The sequence below is a fragment of the Coregonus clupeaformis genome, chromosome 20 (genome assembly GCF_020615455.1).
Source record: "Coregonus clupeaformis isolate EN_2021a chromosome 20, ASM2061545v1, whole genome shotgun sequence".
Taxonomy (NCBI): Eukaryota; Metazoa; Chordata; class Actinopteri; order Salmoniformes; family Salmonidae; genus Coregonus; species Coregonus clupeaformis.
Window position 1 is genome coordinate 2,295,820 of NC_059211.1, and position 13,598 is coordinate 2,309,417.

The following is a 13,598-nucleotide window of genomic DNA, read 5'->3' on the forward strand; positions in this document are numbered from 1 at the left end:
CACATAGCAGACACACAAGACATAACAAACAACCGTCGAAGACCGCACTTGACGCCAGTAGTGCCCTAAAAACAGTCGTTGTTTGGATTGACATGAAAACGACAATGTTGAGTCCATATAAGTTCAACTGGCGAGCGATGAAAGCTAGGCTAATATCCAAGCTTACCGGTTGGTCAGAAAACTGCATTCCGTACATTCCTCTCCCTGTTCTGTCAGCTTAAGATCGGCGCTGAGAGACTTTTTCAATAGAGTGCCGTAATTACTGTGGATGGAAGGCAACAGGAAATTGTTATTCGCAAACTACTTTGTCTCTCTCTCCGTCAAAGTGTGCGGAGACGCAACCGTGGTCGATCGGTCATCCCCCTCCTTAGGCTTGTCTCTGTGACCGACAAGGGAAGCCAGGTTTGGGATGGAAAACAAGCTAGGCCATGCCTCTATCGCCGCTACACAGCCAGGCATTAGGTGTCAGTCATCGGGAATGACACTTTGTTAGCACGTCAACACTCGAGAAGGAGGCCAGAGAGGAAAGAACGTCTCATTAAAAACTATTTGTGATTAATATTTCCATGTCGCTGCTGAGTGATTGGAGAGGTGTGTGTGCCCCTGTGTGTGTGCCAGTGCATAATGTGTTTGTGCATGTGTGTATACATGTGTGTGTGTCTGCGCGTGATTGTGTGTTTAGGTTTATGTGTGTGTGCCCGTTTCAATCCGGAATGTGCAACATATTACACACACACACAGTGACTGACTGAATGAAGACTGGCAGGTTGAAACCTGCTGAGCAAATTACTCGAGGCTGCCTAATCATGCATTGTCTGTGGTAGATGATGACTTTGGAGAGGAATGAAAAAACTCACCCCCCTGTCAAAAGAGTCACAGTCAGTGAGGCCTAGTGGATTCAGTCAGACCCTACATGTAAAGACAAGCTGACGAGGTCATGACGATTACAGCTCCTCTTCTTTATATGACCATCAATGTCATGCCTAGTTCATCTTACAAAGTCATAAACACAAGTAGAAGTATCTTAATTGTACTGTTTCCTTATGATCTACTGTCGAAGTTTCAAGGAATCTATGTGTTATGTAGGATCGGTCACATATGGATGAAAAATTGAAATGTGAATTATACACATCCAATTTCTGACTCAAGGCATCTCTATCAGTGATTTACGTTTATGTACGTAGGATAGGACTTAAACTGTTCTATATTTACCAATGGGAAAGTTATTGTGAATGAAGAAGTAGTGGGAATAGCAGCCCTTTCCACACTGGCCCTCATATCTGAGCACTGCATTGCTTCCCCAGCTACAGCCTATCGTTTTTCTCATGCAAGTGGCGACCTCTGCTGGTATAAGAACGAAACATCAACTTGTTTAGCTTTCTTGAAACCAACACCAGCTCAACATTTTGTCACATTGCACCTTCCTGAATAGACCGCTGGCGTCATGACACCTTCTTTCATCTGTAACCACAGGAGGTTGGTGGCACCTTAATTGGGGAGGACATGCTCATGGTAACGGCTGGAGCGGAATCAGTGGAATGGTATCAAATACATCAAACACATGGTTTCCATATGTTTGATGCCATTCCATTTGCTCCCTTCCAGACATTATTATGAGCCGTCCTCCCCTCAGCATCCTCCACTGTGTAACCATCAAAACAATATAACCTTGACAAGACTAGACTACTATTTCCCTCTTCTTGTGCTGTTATCTGGGCACCAGCCTTTATTTTAATGTTGAAGAAGAGTATGTCGCTCACTATATTGTGCAGGTAGTTACAATAGAAAGCAACTACCATAATGTCACGAAACCACATACTGTACACTGCATTATTATTGAATGCAATAACATTAATTGTTATAATTGAAACACGTGCGATCTAATGTGCAATACGTGCATCATACATGCAATATAGCCTACAGGCCAGCAGAGGCATAGGCTAGCATATAGGGCATAGCAGCAGCAAAAATGCATACTCCTGCTGCATATATACATTATGGTGTCCTTATGTGACCCCCCAAAACACACCACACCTCTGCGGTTCTCAATTGTAGGCTAGTGATGTCATCAACCAAATCTCACCCCAGACTTGATCATTAGGATAGGCTACACGTTATGCAACAGTGATCATTAATGGGCAAAAGATTACGGCGCAGTCAATCTATTTTAGTCCACTAAAGCTTATTAGCGGACTAGACTGTAGTGCGAGAGAGAGTGGTGGGTGACTCCCGGGTGAGACTGATAGATAGCGGACCCGAGGATAACTGCAGAGCGGAGCGCGTTTCTGTCCTCCGGGCTCGCGTTTCCCTGAGGTTGTTGCACCGCTCTCTAGGTCCTTCTCTCCCCGACTATCTCGCCCTGAACTCTTTTTGCCTGGACTCGCAAAGACAGACGGGCGGACGTACTGTAGTGAGGGGGACGGACCCGTGTTCACCATGTTGACATTGTTGACAGCGATGTATATAGTGGTGCAGGCGGCATCGTCGGAGGTAAGACGCTTCTCCTTGACCGCACCATCATACCAGTTGGGCTCTCAAACTAAATATAAAGGCTACCTTTGAATAAACTACAGTTGCAAATTTGACATTGACTCTCCTCCCTATAGCCTAGGTCTTGTTGAATTACCGCGAGAAGCTCTTACAAAGCTAATCCTATAGGGTAGCCTAGTGAAATATTTGTTTATTCGGATCCCCATTAGCTTTTGCCGAAGCTTCAGCTATTCTGTCTGGGTAGTAGACACTGTCGACTAGAAAAAGATAGCCTCATAGGCTACTATTTTGGGGTATATATCCGTAGGCTATCCCTCAGTCAACAAGACATTCGAATTGAGTAGCCTACTCTGAGTCCTACTCATTCATAATGTAGCCTACAGACTTGAACAAATTGTCTGTGGCTGGACAGTCCTGTCTGTGTGACCCCATCATAATTAATGAATGGACTGCCTCCCCTCCGCAGCTTTGGTAAAGAACGCGAGCGGGTGTTCATTGCAGATTACACCATGGCTAGCTCCTTGCCACCCGGTGCGTCAGACAGGCGCTGCCTCCAGGGGGAAGTCAACTATTTTCACCTGGCGATTATGTAACATTAATGCCCCACTTCCCACAATCATAATGAAACGGATCTAATTAAGCAATAAGGCACGAGGGGGTGTGGTATATGGCCATATACCACGGCTAAGGGCTGTTCTTAAGCGCAACGCTGAGTGCCTGGATACAGCCCTTAGCGGTGGTATATTGGCCATATACCACAAACCCTTATTGCTATTATAAACTGGTTAGCAACGTAATTAGAGCAGTAAAAATAAATGTTTTGTCATACCTGTGGTATATGGTCTGATATGCCACGGCTGCCAGCCAATCAGCATTCAGGGCTAGAACCACCCAGTTTATAATTAGTTTTTTTTATATCTGTTTGCATAACAATAATCACATTTTCAGCCATATAGCGTTTTGTTGGAAGGTGTATATGTGAGTATCCTGTATATACGACTAATAAAACTTAAATAAAGGTTAATAATATTAGGTAACTAAGAGACATGTTACATCTGCTGTATCAAATACTAGGCTGCATGTCTGTGTTAGGTCCTGGTTGCTTGATGTAATAGAGTAGACATGAATTTTAGATACAAGTCAACAGGCTTAGTTCTTGAAACTGGTTATTTTGTACCCTCTGAATGCATCCCCAGAGGAACATGCCAGAAAGGATGGAATTATTTCGCTTCCAAACTAAATTGTATTCACTAAACCTAACCTTGTTCTTACCCCCGCCCTAGAACAAAAAGCTCTTATGCCTGCTCATCAGTTGTGAAGATAGTACCACTTTTGTCTGTTCTATTGCCAAGCATCTTGTGACTAGTCTACCAGAGCCACATCACTGCACTTGACTTCAAATGACCCCACTCTTGACCCCAGTGGAGGCTACAGACAGACGTCTTGTTCCAATAGTTAAACCAATATGGACAAATCTTGTCCAGCACTTTCACTTATCAGTGGTCATGAAGCAATGAGGCAATGAAAGACAAGTAAATACTATGCCATCCTCCGCTATCCTCCTTCATTCACTGATTAGGCTACAGTAAGAACTGCAAATAAATGTGTACAGAAAATCCATAGGATACTGTCTATCCAGCCCTTCTAGAGTAGTGATGAACGTCTGCTAATTTATTAAAAAGTTGTTTTAAAAAATGTGCGGCTGAAAGAAGCAAGAAGCAAGGTATTAGTAAAACGATACATTTGAACGCGGCCCATACTCAGGTTTTTTAGATATATGGTCCATATAAGGTCGTGTGGGCGTGGCCTAAGATAACATCGAGCTCGCGCTGCAGCGGTTCTTCATGGGGAATGTGTTCGTTTTCGTGACTTGGGCGGGTAAAAAGACCAGCATCAGTGAATATTCAACTACAGATCCCAGGACAGGAATCCAGTGCGCCACCGCGTGACATTTCAATGCAAGCGCAGAGGTGACCCTTCTGTCTAGTCCTAGCGGGAGAACAGTGTTTGCAGGCTTTACTAGATCCTCTATCTCAAGTGAATATGGTAAGATGTATGTTTATCTTGTTGCTGTCAGTTAAAGCTAACTGTTATATGAATGATGCATCGAAAGTGTTAGCTAGCTAGGAAAACAGATGCTTGTCATTGCTGATGATCAAATTTGGTTTTGTGTCCACTTGTCATTGAAGCCGGGAGCTAGCATCAGCGGTTAATCTAATGTTTGATCAAAGATTAGTCTGTTGTTTCAGCAAAGATTTCTGGCTAACGTTCACCATCTCTTTCTGAAGTCGTTTGCTAACGTTAGTCAGAAAGATGGCCAACCAGCCATCTTGTGCAGTGAGAAGAAAGATGAGGATGTTGGATTTTTTAAATAGTCTCTAGCATACAATTGCGAAATGAAGAGAACAAAGTGCCCGACTAGGAAATTGTTTCTGCTTTTTCACACTAGCAACAATGTAGCCGCGGTGCCTTCTCTTTTCAGTCGTTATGGCTACATTGTTGCAGTAGCAGACTTTCGCGCTTGGCATTAGTAGAAAATTGCATCATCGTCTTTCATTCATTCATTCATGATGACAATGGATATCAAGAACAGCTTGAGTCGCCCATTTTGAAGATATTGGACGCGTTCCTCTGCCCAGGCGTTGCTGACGCATGCCATATCTTACAACGCCTGGATAGGTATTTTATGTATCAGCTAACTACAGCTGTTATAGCAATCTGGCAGTCAATGACAGTCCACGATGCCGCACGCAACCATTGGTTGATGCATGCAACTTCTGAGCAGGGGAACTCGACCAACATATGGGCGCTGCGTGAATCAACCAATGGTTGCATGCTGCGTCATCCACTTACCGATTTGCTATAACATATGATGTGGTAAGCTGATATGTAAAATACCTATCCAGGCTTTGAAAGATTTGGCATGCGTCAGGAACGCCTGGGCAGAGGAACGTGCCCCTTATGTGGAATATAACTTCGGTAAAATTTAAAAGCCATACATAATAACTGAATAGCCTACATATAGCTCTTAATCGTTGCTCTTTCAAACAACAGTTAGCGTTATATTGCGGAAAACGGCAATAAATGCACTTTGTGGGCTAATGCAAAGTGCGTTTCCATCTGTCGACACTGAGTTTTGTCCTTTTAATCAACATAGCAGTCGGATGCGATTACTGCCGCTTCAGTTGCTTATCCCAGCTATGTAGGTCATTACTGCTGTGTTGGAAGATTGCACAGAGTGAGTATGGACCGTGTGTGGTTTTTTGCAGGCCGACCCAATCCGTGTGCTGGTGACTGGCGCTGCTGGACAGATCGCCTACTCTCTGTTGTACAGCATCGCCAAGGGAGATGTCTTCGGCAAGGACCAGGTAACACGGCCTAGGACTACTTATATCCGCACACTCTCTCTTTCAAATCAGCTTTGGCCTCGAGAGAGCACAGGAGGCAGATGGATGTTGTAATATGTAGGCTATAACGATGCCGTTACATAAGCATGTGTGAATTATACATGGGATGTGAATTTTTGGCATGAGGTCGGGAGGGGCAGATTCTTATTTTTGTCAGTGGCTTAAAGAAGAAGAAGAAAAATCCCTCTTTGTATTTGTTTCTTTTCCAGCCCATCATCTTGGTCCTGCTGGACATCCCTCCCATGTTGCCAGTTCTGGATGGGGTTGTGATGGAGCTGCAGGACTGTGCTCTCCCACTCCTGAGGGGTGAGCTATGCTTTTCTATTCTGCCTGGGCTGGCCGTGAGAACATATGAGTGAGAACATATGCACCCATTATACATAGGCATGCTTTTTGGCATGATTTACATTGTGTGTCCTCCCCCATCTGAAACATATTTAAAATGCATTGCGTGTGTATGGACTTTTATATGTGTGTGTGCCTCCCTGCTGCTGCGGTACTTTTCCAATAGCCCTAACTTCACAGCAGCAGGAATGGTCAACCGCAGACTGCTGTGGGAAGGAGTGTCAGAAAGGAGGCCTCCTATTAGTCTGTTCCCAAGGCCCTATAGGAAATTCCAACCAATCCTGGGAGTGGTGGGGCAACCATAGGGGAGGCAGGATACAAGACATCTCTTGCACCAGTGAGCCCTGACTGAAGTTCATCCTGATAAAACAGGGAAAGAGTTTTTCGTGAGTGGCCACAGACCATACATTATCTACGAAATCAGCCCATTTGGCAGTGTTTCAAGGAACAAGACAATTTATCAGCAAGGTGGAGCCACTGAGTGCTAGGCTATTTGTTTGGAAATAACCTGGTGTGTGTGTGTGTGTGTGTGTGTGTGTGTGTTTTTTCCACACAGACTGTTTGTCCTTCCCTTATCTTGTATTCATGTACACCCAGATGAGCCTGAAATGGCAGTATAATTACTGTAAATGAAAACTGAAACTACCACCACACCACACTAACTTTAGCAGACATTCTGCTTGATTTGTCTTAAAATCCTAATTGTATTGCTTTTATGTCAAATCTGAATTTCATGTTCATTGCTGAATCCAATACAAACATACATCTCTCCACAAATGTGGCAGTAACACTAAACGTTGGCCACTACATCCACTCTATCCAACACAAATATCCATCGTAACTAACAGTCACCGCACCATCTTCATCCACAGAGGTCATCCCCACCGACAAGGTGGAGGTGGGCTTCAAGGATCTGGACGCCGCCATCTTGGTGGGCTCTATGCCCAGGAAGGAGGGCATGGAGAGGAAGGACCTCCTGAAGGCCAACGTGGCCATCTTTAAGACCCAGGGGGCCGCCCTGGAGAAGTACGCCAAGAAGACCGTCAGGGTAACTGTCCCTCTGTGTGTCTATGACTCGGCATGTTTCGGCCACTGCCGCAGAGCAGCAGCCTGGCTGGAGAGAGAGAAGACACACACCCTGCACCAAATAGATAGCTGTCATTGCTAACGATAATCAAGGGACATGAAGGCACCACAGTACAGCAAAGGCCAGGTTGTGGGGCGTTGAATGATGTTAAGGGATGTTTTGGGGAAAGGGTCATCATTTGCTTTTACTGATGGAACATTTTAGTGAGATATATTTTTTATTTATGTTAAAGACTTTATGTAATACCTCTAGTTCTAGGACATTTGAAATGAACCACTACATATTTTACAACTTTCCTTCCTTTTAAAGTCATACAAACCTTTTGACAAATCAGACTATAATTGGACCTTTTCACATTTCAAATGGGCCAGTTTTATTGGACAGCCTTATACTTCGATGGTATTGGTGCAAATTCACATTTTTAAAGGCTTTTAATCCTGTGTGGAATGGGCTGGGTTCCAAAGTCAGGGGATGAAAGCTACTCCATGCTGTGTTTTGCAGCAACAACGACACGTCAGTGTGACGAACAAAGCCTCAGCTCTTCTATGGCCAAGGTCAACTACTTCTGATCCAGGAATGTGTGTGAATTTGAATGGGCAGGTTTCTATATGTTCTATATAGCTACATAAGAACTGGATGGCCATCCTCTAAAGTAAGTGTGTTTTAGAAGAAGAATACTTTATTAATCCATACCAGATGGAAATGTGTATTCTACTTTACCCAATCCCTCAGAGGATACGCACATACACACAAGTACCCACATTGGGCAGAAACAGTGCAGCGGCCCGGTGAGCAGTTAAGGGGTTAAGTGCCTTGCTCAGGGCCACAACGGCGGGTGATGTTATCTTCCTAGGATTTTACACCAACTCATCTTGGCAAATGAGCCTAATGTTGGCAAGGTAGCACTGGCAGCCAAACACTCACGTACACACAGCAGTCCCTTTAAATTTAGCTAATCCTTGACCTTCATTTAAAGGGGATGTATTCTGTGTGTGACATCTATCTTATATTGATTTAGAGGCCATTTTAGAAAGTGTCAGCATTTCCCTTAGCCATGACTCATGTTTTTGTTGCACTGCTACTCTTTCTGATGATCCGCCAGCTCTGCTTGCATAAACCAAGTGTATGCTTTTAATGTATAAATAGTGACATACAATGACACAAAGGAAGATGAGGACTTAAAATAGGACTTGTATCCTACTCTTGATTTCTACTCTGAAATTGAGCTGTTCCTGAGTCTGTAGTTTGAGTGAGTGATGACTCTTCGACGTTTCTAAAATCTCTCTCTCTCTCTCTCTCTCTCTCTCAGGTCTTGGTAGTGGGAAACCCTGCTAACACCAACTGTCTGATTGCGTCCAAGTCCGCCCCCTCCATCCCCAAGGAGAACTTCTCCTGCCTGACTCGTCTAGACCACAACAGGGCCCGTTCCCAGGTAGGCCAAAGCCAAAAGGCCCCGTCCAGAAAAAGCGACTAGTTCCTAGCCTCTAGGCACTTGATGTAAGGTCCAATCCTAAATGGATCCCTATAACTTATGCACTTCTGGATATCTGAGAGTATTAGGTGTGAGCAAAATGATTGGCTAGATGGAATTTTTACCATACTGCTTAAACCTAGTCAATCATCTTTTCTCCACAAGTGCATAGGGTGTAGGGGCTATTTCGATTTGGAATTAGATCTGAAACAATTGAATGGGTATACCAATATGGGCAAAAATCCCATGAATTGCATCACAACCTGTGTCGGCCTCTAGGTGGCGATGCGTTGTGGCGTGCCCGCCGATGCAGTCAAGAACGTCATCATCTGGGGCAACCACTCATCCACCCAGTACCCTGACGTGCACCACGCCATGGTCAACGTGCACGGCAAGGAGGTGGAGGCGTACGACGCCGTGAAGGACGACAGCTGGCTCAAGGGAGACTTCATCTCTGTAAGTGAACTCTAGTTTTGGCTCTTCTGGCCTAACCCATTTTGACACAATTTCCCTTAAAAACATTTACTATATGACATTTTAACAAATTGCTTCAAAAGGCATGATTCTGCCTGTTTTTTTGATGGCTTTGTTTATGAAAATGTTCAGGGCCTCAAACTGTACAAATGTACCAAGTTTCATGCTTTTATGAAAAAGTAAACAATTCGACCCCAAATCTGCACACATCTTGGACTACTGCTCATAATGCTTTATGGATGTAGTTATACATATTTATGAGCAGCTATTTGCACCTATGTTGTGTATTTGTGCCTTATGCATAGCTCATAGGTATTATAAATGTGCGATCCTTACCTGAATGAATCCCTATGCATGGTAAAGCGAGTGTAGGTTGTAGGCGTCATTTGGACCCCATATCTCATCTTTTAATAATCTCTGATCTTATCTGAATACAAGCATTTTCACTGAATCTGTTAGTCTCCTTTAGTCCAGTGTTGTGCCTTTTGTAGTTGTAATGAAGCAGTCCTAATGCCCCCTCTGTCCCTTCCTCCTCTTCCCCCCTTCTCTCTTCCTCTCCTCTCTGTCTCCTGCAGACGGTGCAGCTGCGTGGTGCCGCCGTCATCAAGGCCAGGAAGCTCTCCAGTGCCATGTCTGCCGCCAAGGCCATCTGTGACCACATGAGGGACTGGTGGTTCGGCACTCTTGATGTAAGCCGTGTGTTTGGGAGGTGGGGTGGAATGGCGTCAAGGGTCTGCAGCAAACCCCTTTTTCCAAACTCCATAAAACACTAATATTTAACACTTAACAACTAACATTGTTCAAATGTTTATATTTTGAAAAGCGAAATCTCGGGAACAGAGTACCGTAACCCCTCTTTATTTTCAATCTGGAAGAATCCACAAACATGCAAAGCCTTTTGTTTGGATGTCTCAGACAAATTCATTTGAATTGACTGTACTCTTCAGTGGAAAAATAATATCATAGGGTTGCAAAATTCTGCAAACTTTCCCAGGATTTCTGGAAAACCTGGGAATTTGGGGGAAGTTACCAAAATGTTGTGTTTTTTTGTGAAGCTGTGTCCCTGGCCTGACTGTTTGTCCTGTTGTTATTTTCAGGGTGAGTTCATGTCTATGGGTGTGTACGCTGGTGGAAACTCCTACGGAATCCCCGAAGACCTCATTTACTCATTCCCTGTTCATATCAAGGTAAGGCATAACCATAGAGATGGATAGAGGGCTCTTGTGCCACAGTTTATTTACGAATTGCCAAAACTTGTCACTCATAGGCCCTCAATGGCACTGCTCGTTCTGTCACAGAAGAGGCCATTGTATAGATAGGAGATGGGCTGTCTAGCATCTCTATGGGCATAACTAATCAACCCTGGCAAAGTGTATTAATAGAACATACATATAATTTACCGATGGGTGGTTATTGAAAGTCATTGTTACCCAACATCAGCTTTTCAGTGTTTAGGTTATACCAACATAGGCCTACTATTGCAAGCCAGCAGTGTACACTGACTTTTGCCGTATTCATGTGCTATCAGAAAATTGTGACAAAACTGATGTTACGCAGAGCATTATGGGTACTGTAGTCGTGTACTGTAGTTGTGATCCTGGACTAGATGAGATGTGCTAAAGAGCACCCTGTTTGATCCTCATCCATATTCTCCCCACAGAACAAGTCGTGGAATATCCATGACGGTCTGCCCGTCAACGACTTCTCCCGCGCCAAGATGGACGCCACAGCCGCCGAGCTGGTGGAGGAACGAGACACGGCCCTGTCCTTCCTGAGCCAGTGACTCGCGATGCCACCTACTGGCACACCGCCACAACAGCAGCACTTAGAAGACCCCCAGAACCCTCCTGACTCGCGTCTGTGACCAATACCCCCACTCGAGTCCCCCTGCGCACTTGGCGTGTGTGTGTACCTCTCTGTATGTGTGTGTGTGTTTCACTTTGTTAATCTCTTTAAGGTAACGGTTATTAATAATAAACCTGTAATAAAAAAAATGCTATCTAAACGTTGGCCTTTGTCGGAAGACACTGGAGGATTGTCCTTTGGGTAGATGATAACGATAACAATAGTTCTACTGTACTCGTACATGTTATCCATGATAACAATAGTTCTACTGTACTCGTACATGTTATCCAACAATAAAAACAGATACAACTGATAAAACTCATTCTGTGGATTGTGGTTGGTTATTTGACTAAATATCTCTAAAGCTGGGGTTTTCTGTTATTTTTCAGTGAAGTTAATATCAAAGTTAATTTTTTAAGTTTACTTGGAAATATAAATATTATAGTTGTATTTCTATAAATATGGTAGTTAATTCATGATATGTGAAATGTTGAGTAACTATTTTTCTACCCCCTCTTTCCATTGAGGCCCATTGAGCCTTCAAACATGTTGAACTCAAAGTATTGTGATCAAAGAGGGCATTTCTGAAGTTAATTATTATCTTGTCAGTCAGACAAAAGACAGACAATCATTACATGTTGGATGTCGGTGAGGTCAAAGATGGTGAGGTTCATTGCCCTTTGCAGTGACACGTTTGACCACATGGTGGCATTGTTGACAGCTTTATACTACTCGGGGACCCTTTCAAATCGACCAAATGGTAGTTTAAACGTATTAACAAGATTCTAATGGTGAAAAGCCTAACATTTGTAGGATATTGTAATTTCCTGTTTGCCAATCATTTCTTACCATGAGTTATCAATGTTTCAAAAATAGCAGTTGCATGAACGTATAGTACTGTTTGTTTTTACAACCATCCGATAATCTATCATGAAACGGGAATCAATAATTTAATCAACCATCCTGGACTGGCCGTTGGAAGGCACTCTGCCCATTTTGCAGTGCTTGACAAACTGCCCAGCGGCCAGGGGCTGAACAGTAAGTCTACTGTTTGGTGAGCTGTGCTATGCAGGCAGAGGGGGGTCCGGAAGACCCATACACCCCAGTCCAGGGAAAATGAGAAGAGGGACAGTCCCTCACATAGAGATCCTATTCAATTACAATTCCATATATTTTGTAACATTTTATCATATTTGATCAATTGCTGGAATTAAAGTTTTCATTTTCCAACACAGCGCGTGCGGCTGTCACTGGTGTCTGGTCTCAAGTCATTGATGTTCATCTTTCATTGAATGTCCTATATTTGCTAGCAAATTACAGAAGGCAATCAAAGACTATATAGGCTAGGCTTTTGGGAACTATTTGAAGAGATCACATAGAGATCGTATAAAATTACAATTATATATAAACAAAAATACATTATTTTATAGTATTTGATCAATTTCTGGAATGAAAGTTTTCCTACCAAGATTTATGTATTTTTAGGCTTTTGGTCCCTCATCCCTCAACAGCTGACCACCAGAACCAGGGAGTCTGGTGGGCCAAAAAGGCATGGTACCGGGCCCAAAAGCAGAAGGCCTCCACTGAGGTTTGGGGTGGATTTGGGGACTATTTGGAGGGGTGGATTAAGCCGAAAAGATGTTTGGGAAGAAAGGCTATTAAAGGGAAAAATACTTTCGGAGAAGAAGGTGAGTTAGGCTATCTACTGAATAAAGTCATTATTGACTAATACTCAGAGTAGTCAGCAGAGTAGCCATCTGAAAGGCATTAGGTAATGCTTTTTATTTTGATGGACAGCCTTTGTTAGAAAAATAATTTAATAAATTCATAAACTGTGGAGACAAATCTGCACAGCCAGCGAGAAAGAGGCGGAAGAGCTCAGGTCCCACCCTCGTGAACAAGATTCTGATTGGGGTAAGTGTATTTTTGCATGCTTTGATTGGCCAACTGACTCACCAATCGTTTGCCCTCATTAACTGACCTGACAAAAAGCCAACTTCGACATTTCCGGCTTTATTATGGCATCGCGTAGTGCAAGAAGACTGTCAAAAATAAATATACTCCCCTGGACGGTGAAAATGTACCTTTTAAAGTGTTAATTTGTCACTTGTTTCACAGGCCGAAACCCAGCTCGCTAAAGTAGCCAAGCACCTTGGAGTTCTTTGGTGGATTGATATCAAAATAATTATCATCAGGTGGGTAGCCAATGCAATGAATGACGTTTGAAACATTTAGCTTGAAAACGTGGTGCTTGTGATGTAAAAATGCACTACTAGAGCCTTTTAAACTAAAAAATTGGCTGCTGGCATGGATATTTGAGTTGCTACGGCTGCTGCAGAATGGCTAGCTTGCCCCTGCCACTTCGTCTCCAAGTTTACCGTGGCATGTAGCCAATATAGCGCACGGTGTGGCTAACGTTAATCCAAGGTCAAATTAATCAATACAAATAATGTATGAGCCGTACGTCAACGGCGGGGTA

At 43.5% G+C, this 13,598-nt stretch overlaps 1 protein-coding gene across 2 annotated transcripts; it reads left to right on the forward strand.

Moving 5' to 3' along the window:
- Window positions 1–2,219: 2,219 nt before the first annotated feature.
- Window positions 2,220–11,441, forward strand: LOC121533178 (malate dehydrogenase, cytoplasmic-like). 2 transcript variants are annotated; one of them, XM_041838979.2, is made up of 9 exons: window positions 2,220–2,490; window positions 5,760–5,858; window positions 6,107–6,203; window positions 7,115–7,290; window positions 8,639–8,761; window positions 9,080–9,256; window positions 9,850–9,963; window positions 10,372–10,461; window positions 10,935–11,441. In XM_041838979.2, exons 1-9 carry the CDS (start codon window positions 2,437–2,439, stop codon window positions 11,055–11,057), a joined length of 1,053 nt encoding a protein of 350 aa, XP_041694913.2. In that variant the 5' UTR covers window positions 2,220–2,436; the 3' UTR covers window positions 11,058–11,441. The 2 variants fall into 2 exon arrangements, with proteins under 2 accessions (XP_041694913.2, XP_045061163.1); XM_045205228.1 differs by lacking the exon at window positions 2,220–2,490 and adding an exon at window positions 4,428–4,536.
- The last annotated feature ends 2,157 nt before the right edge of the window (window positions 11,442–13,598 follow it).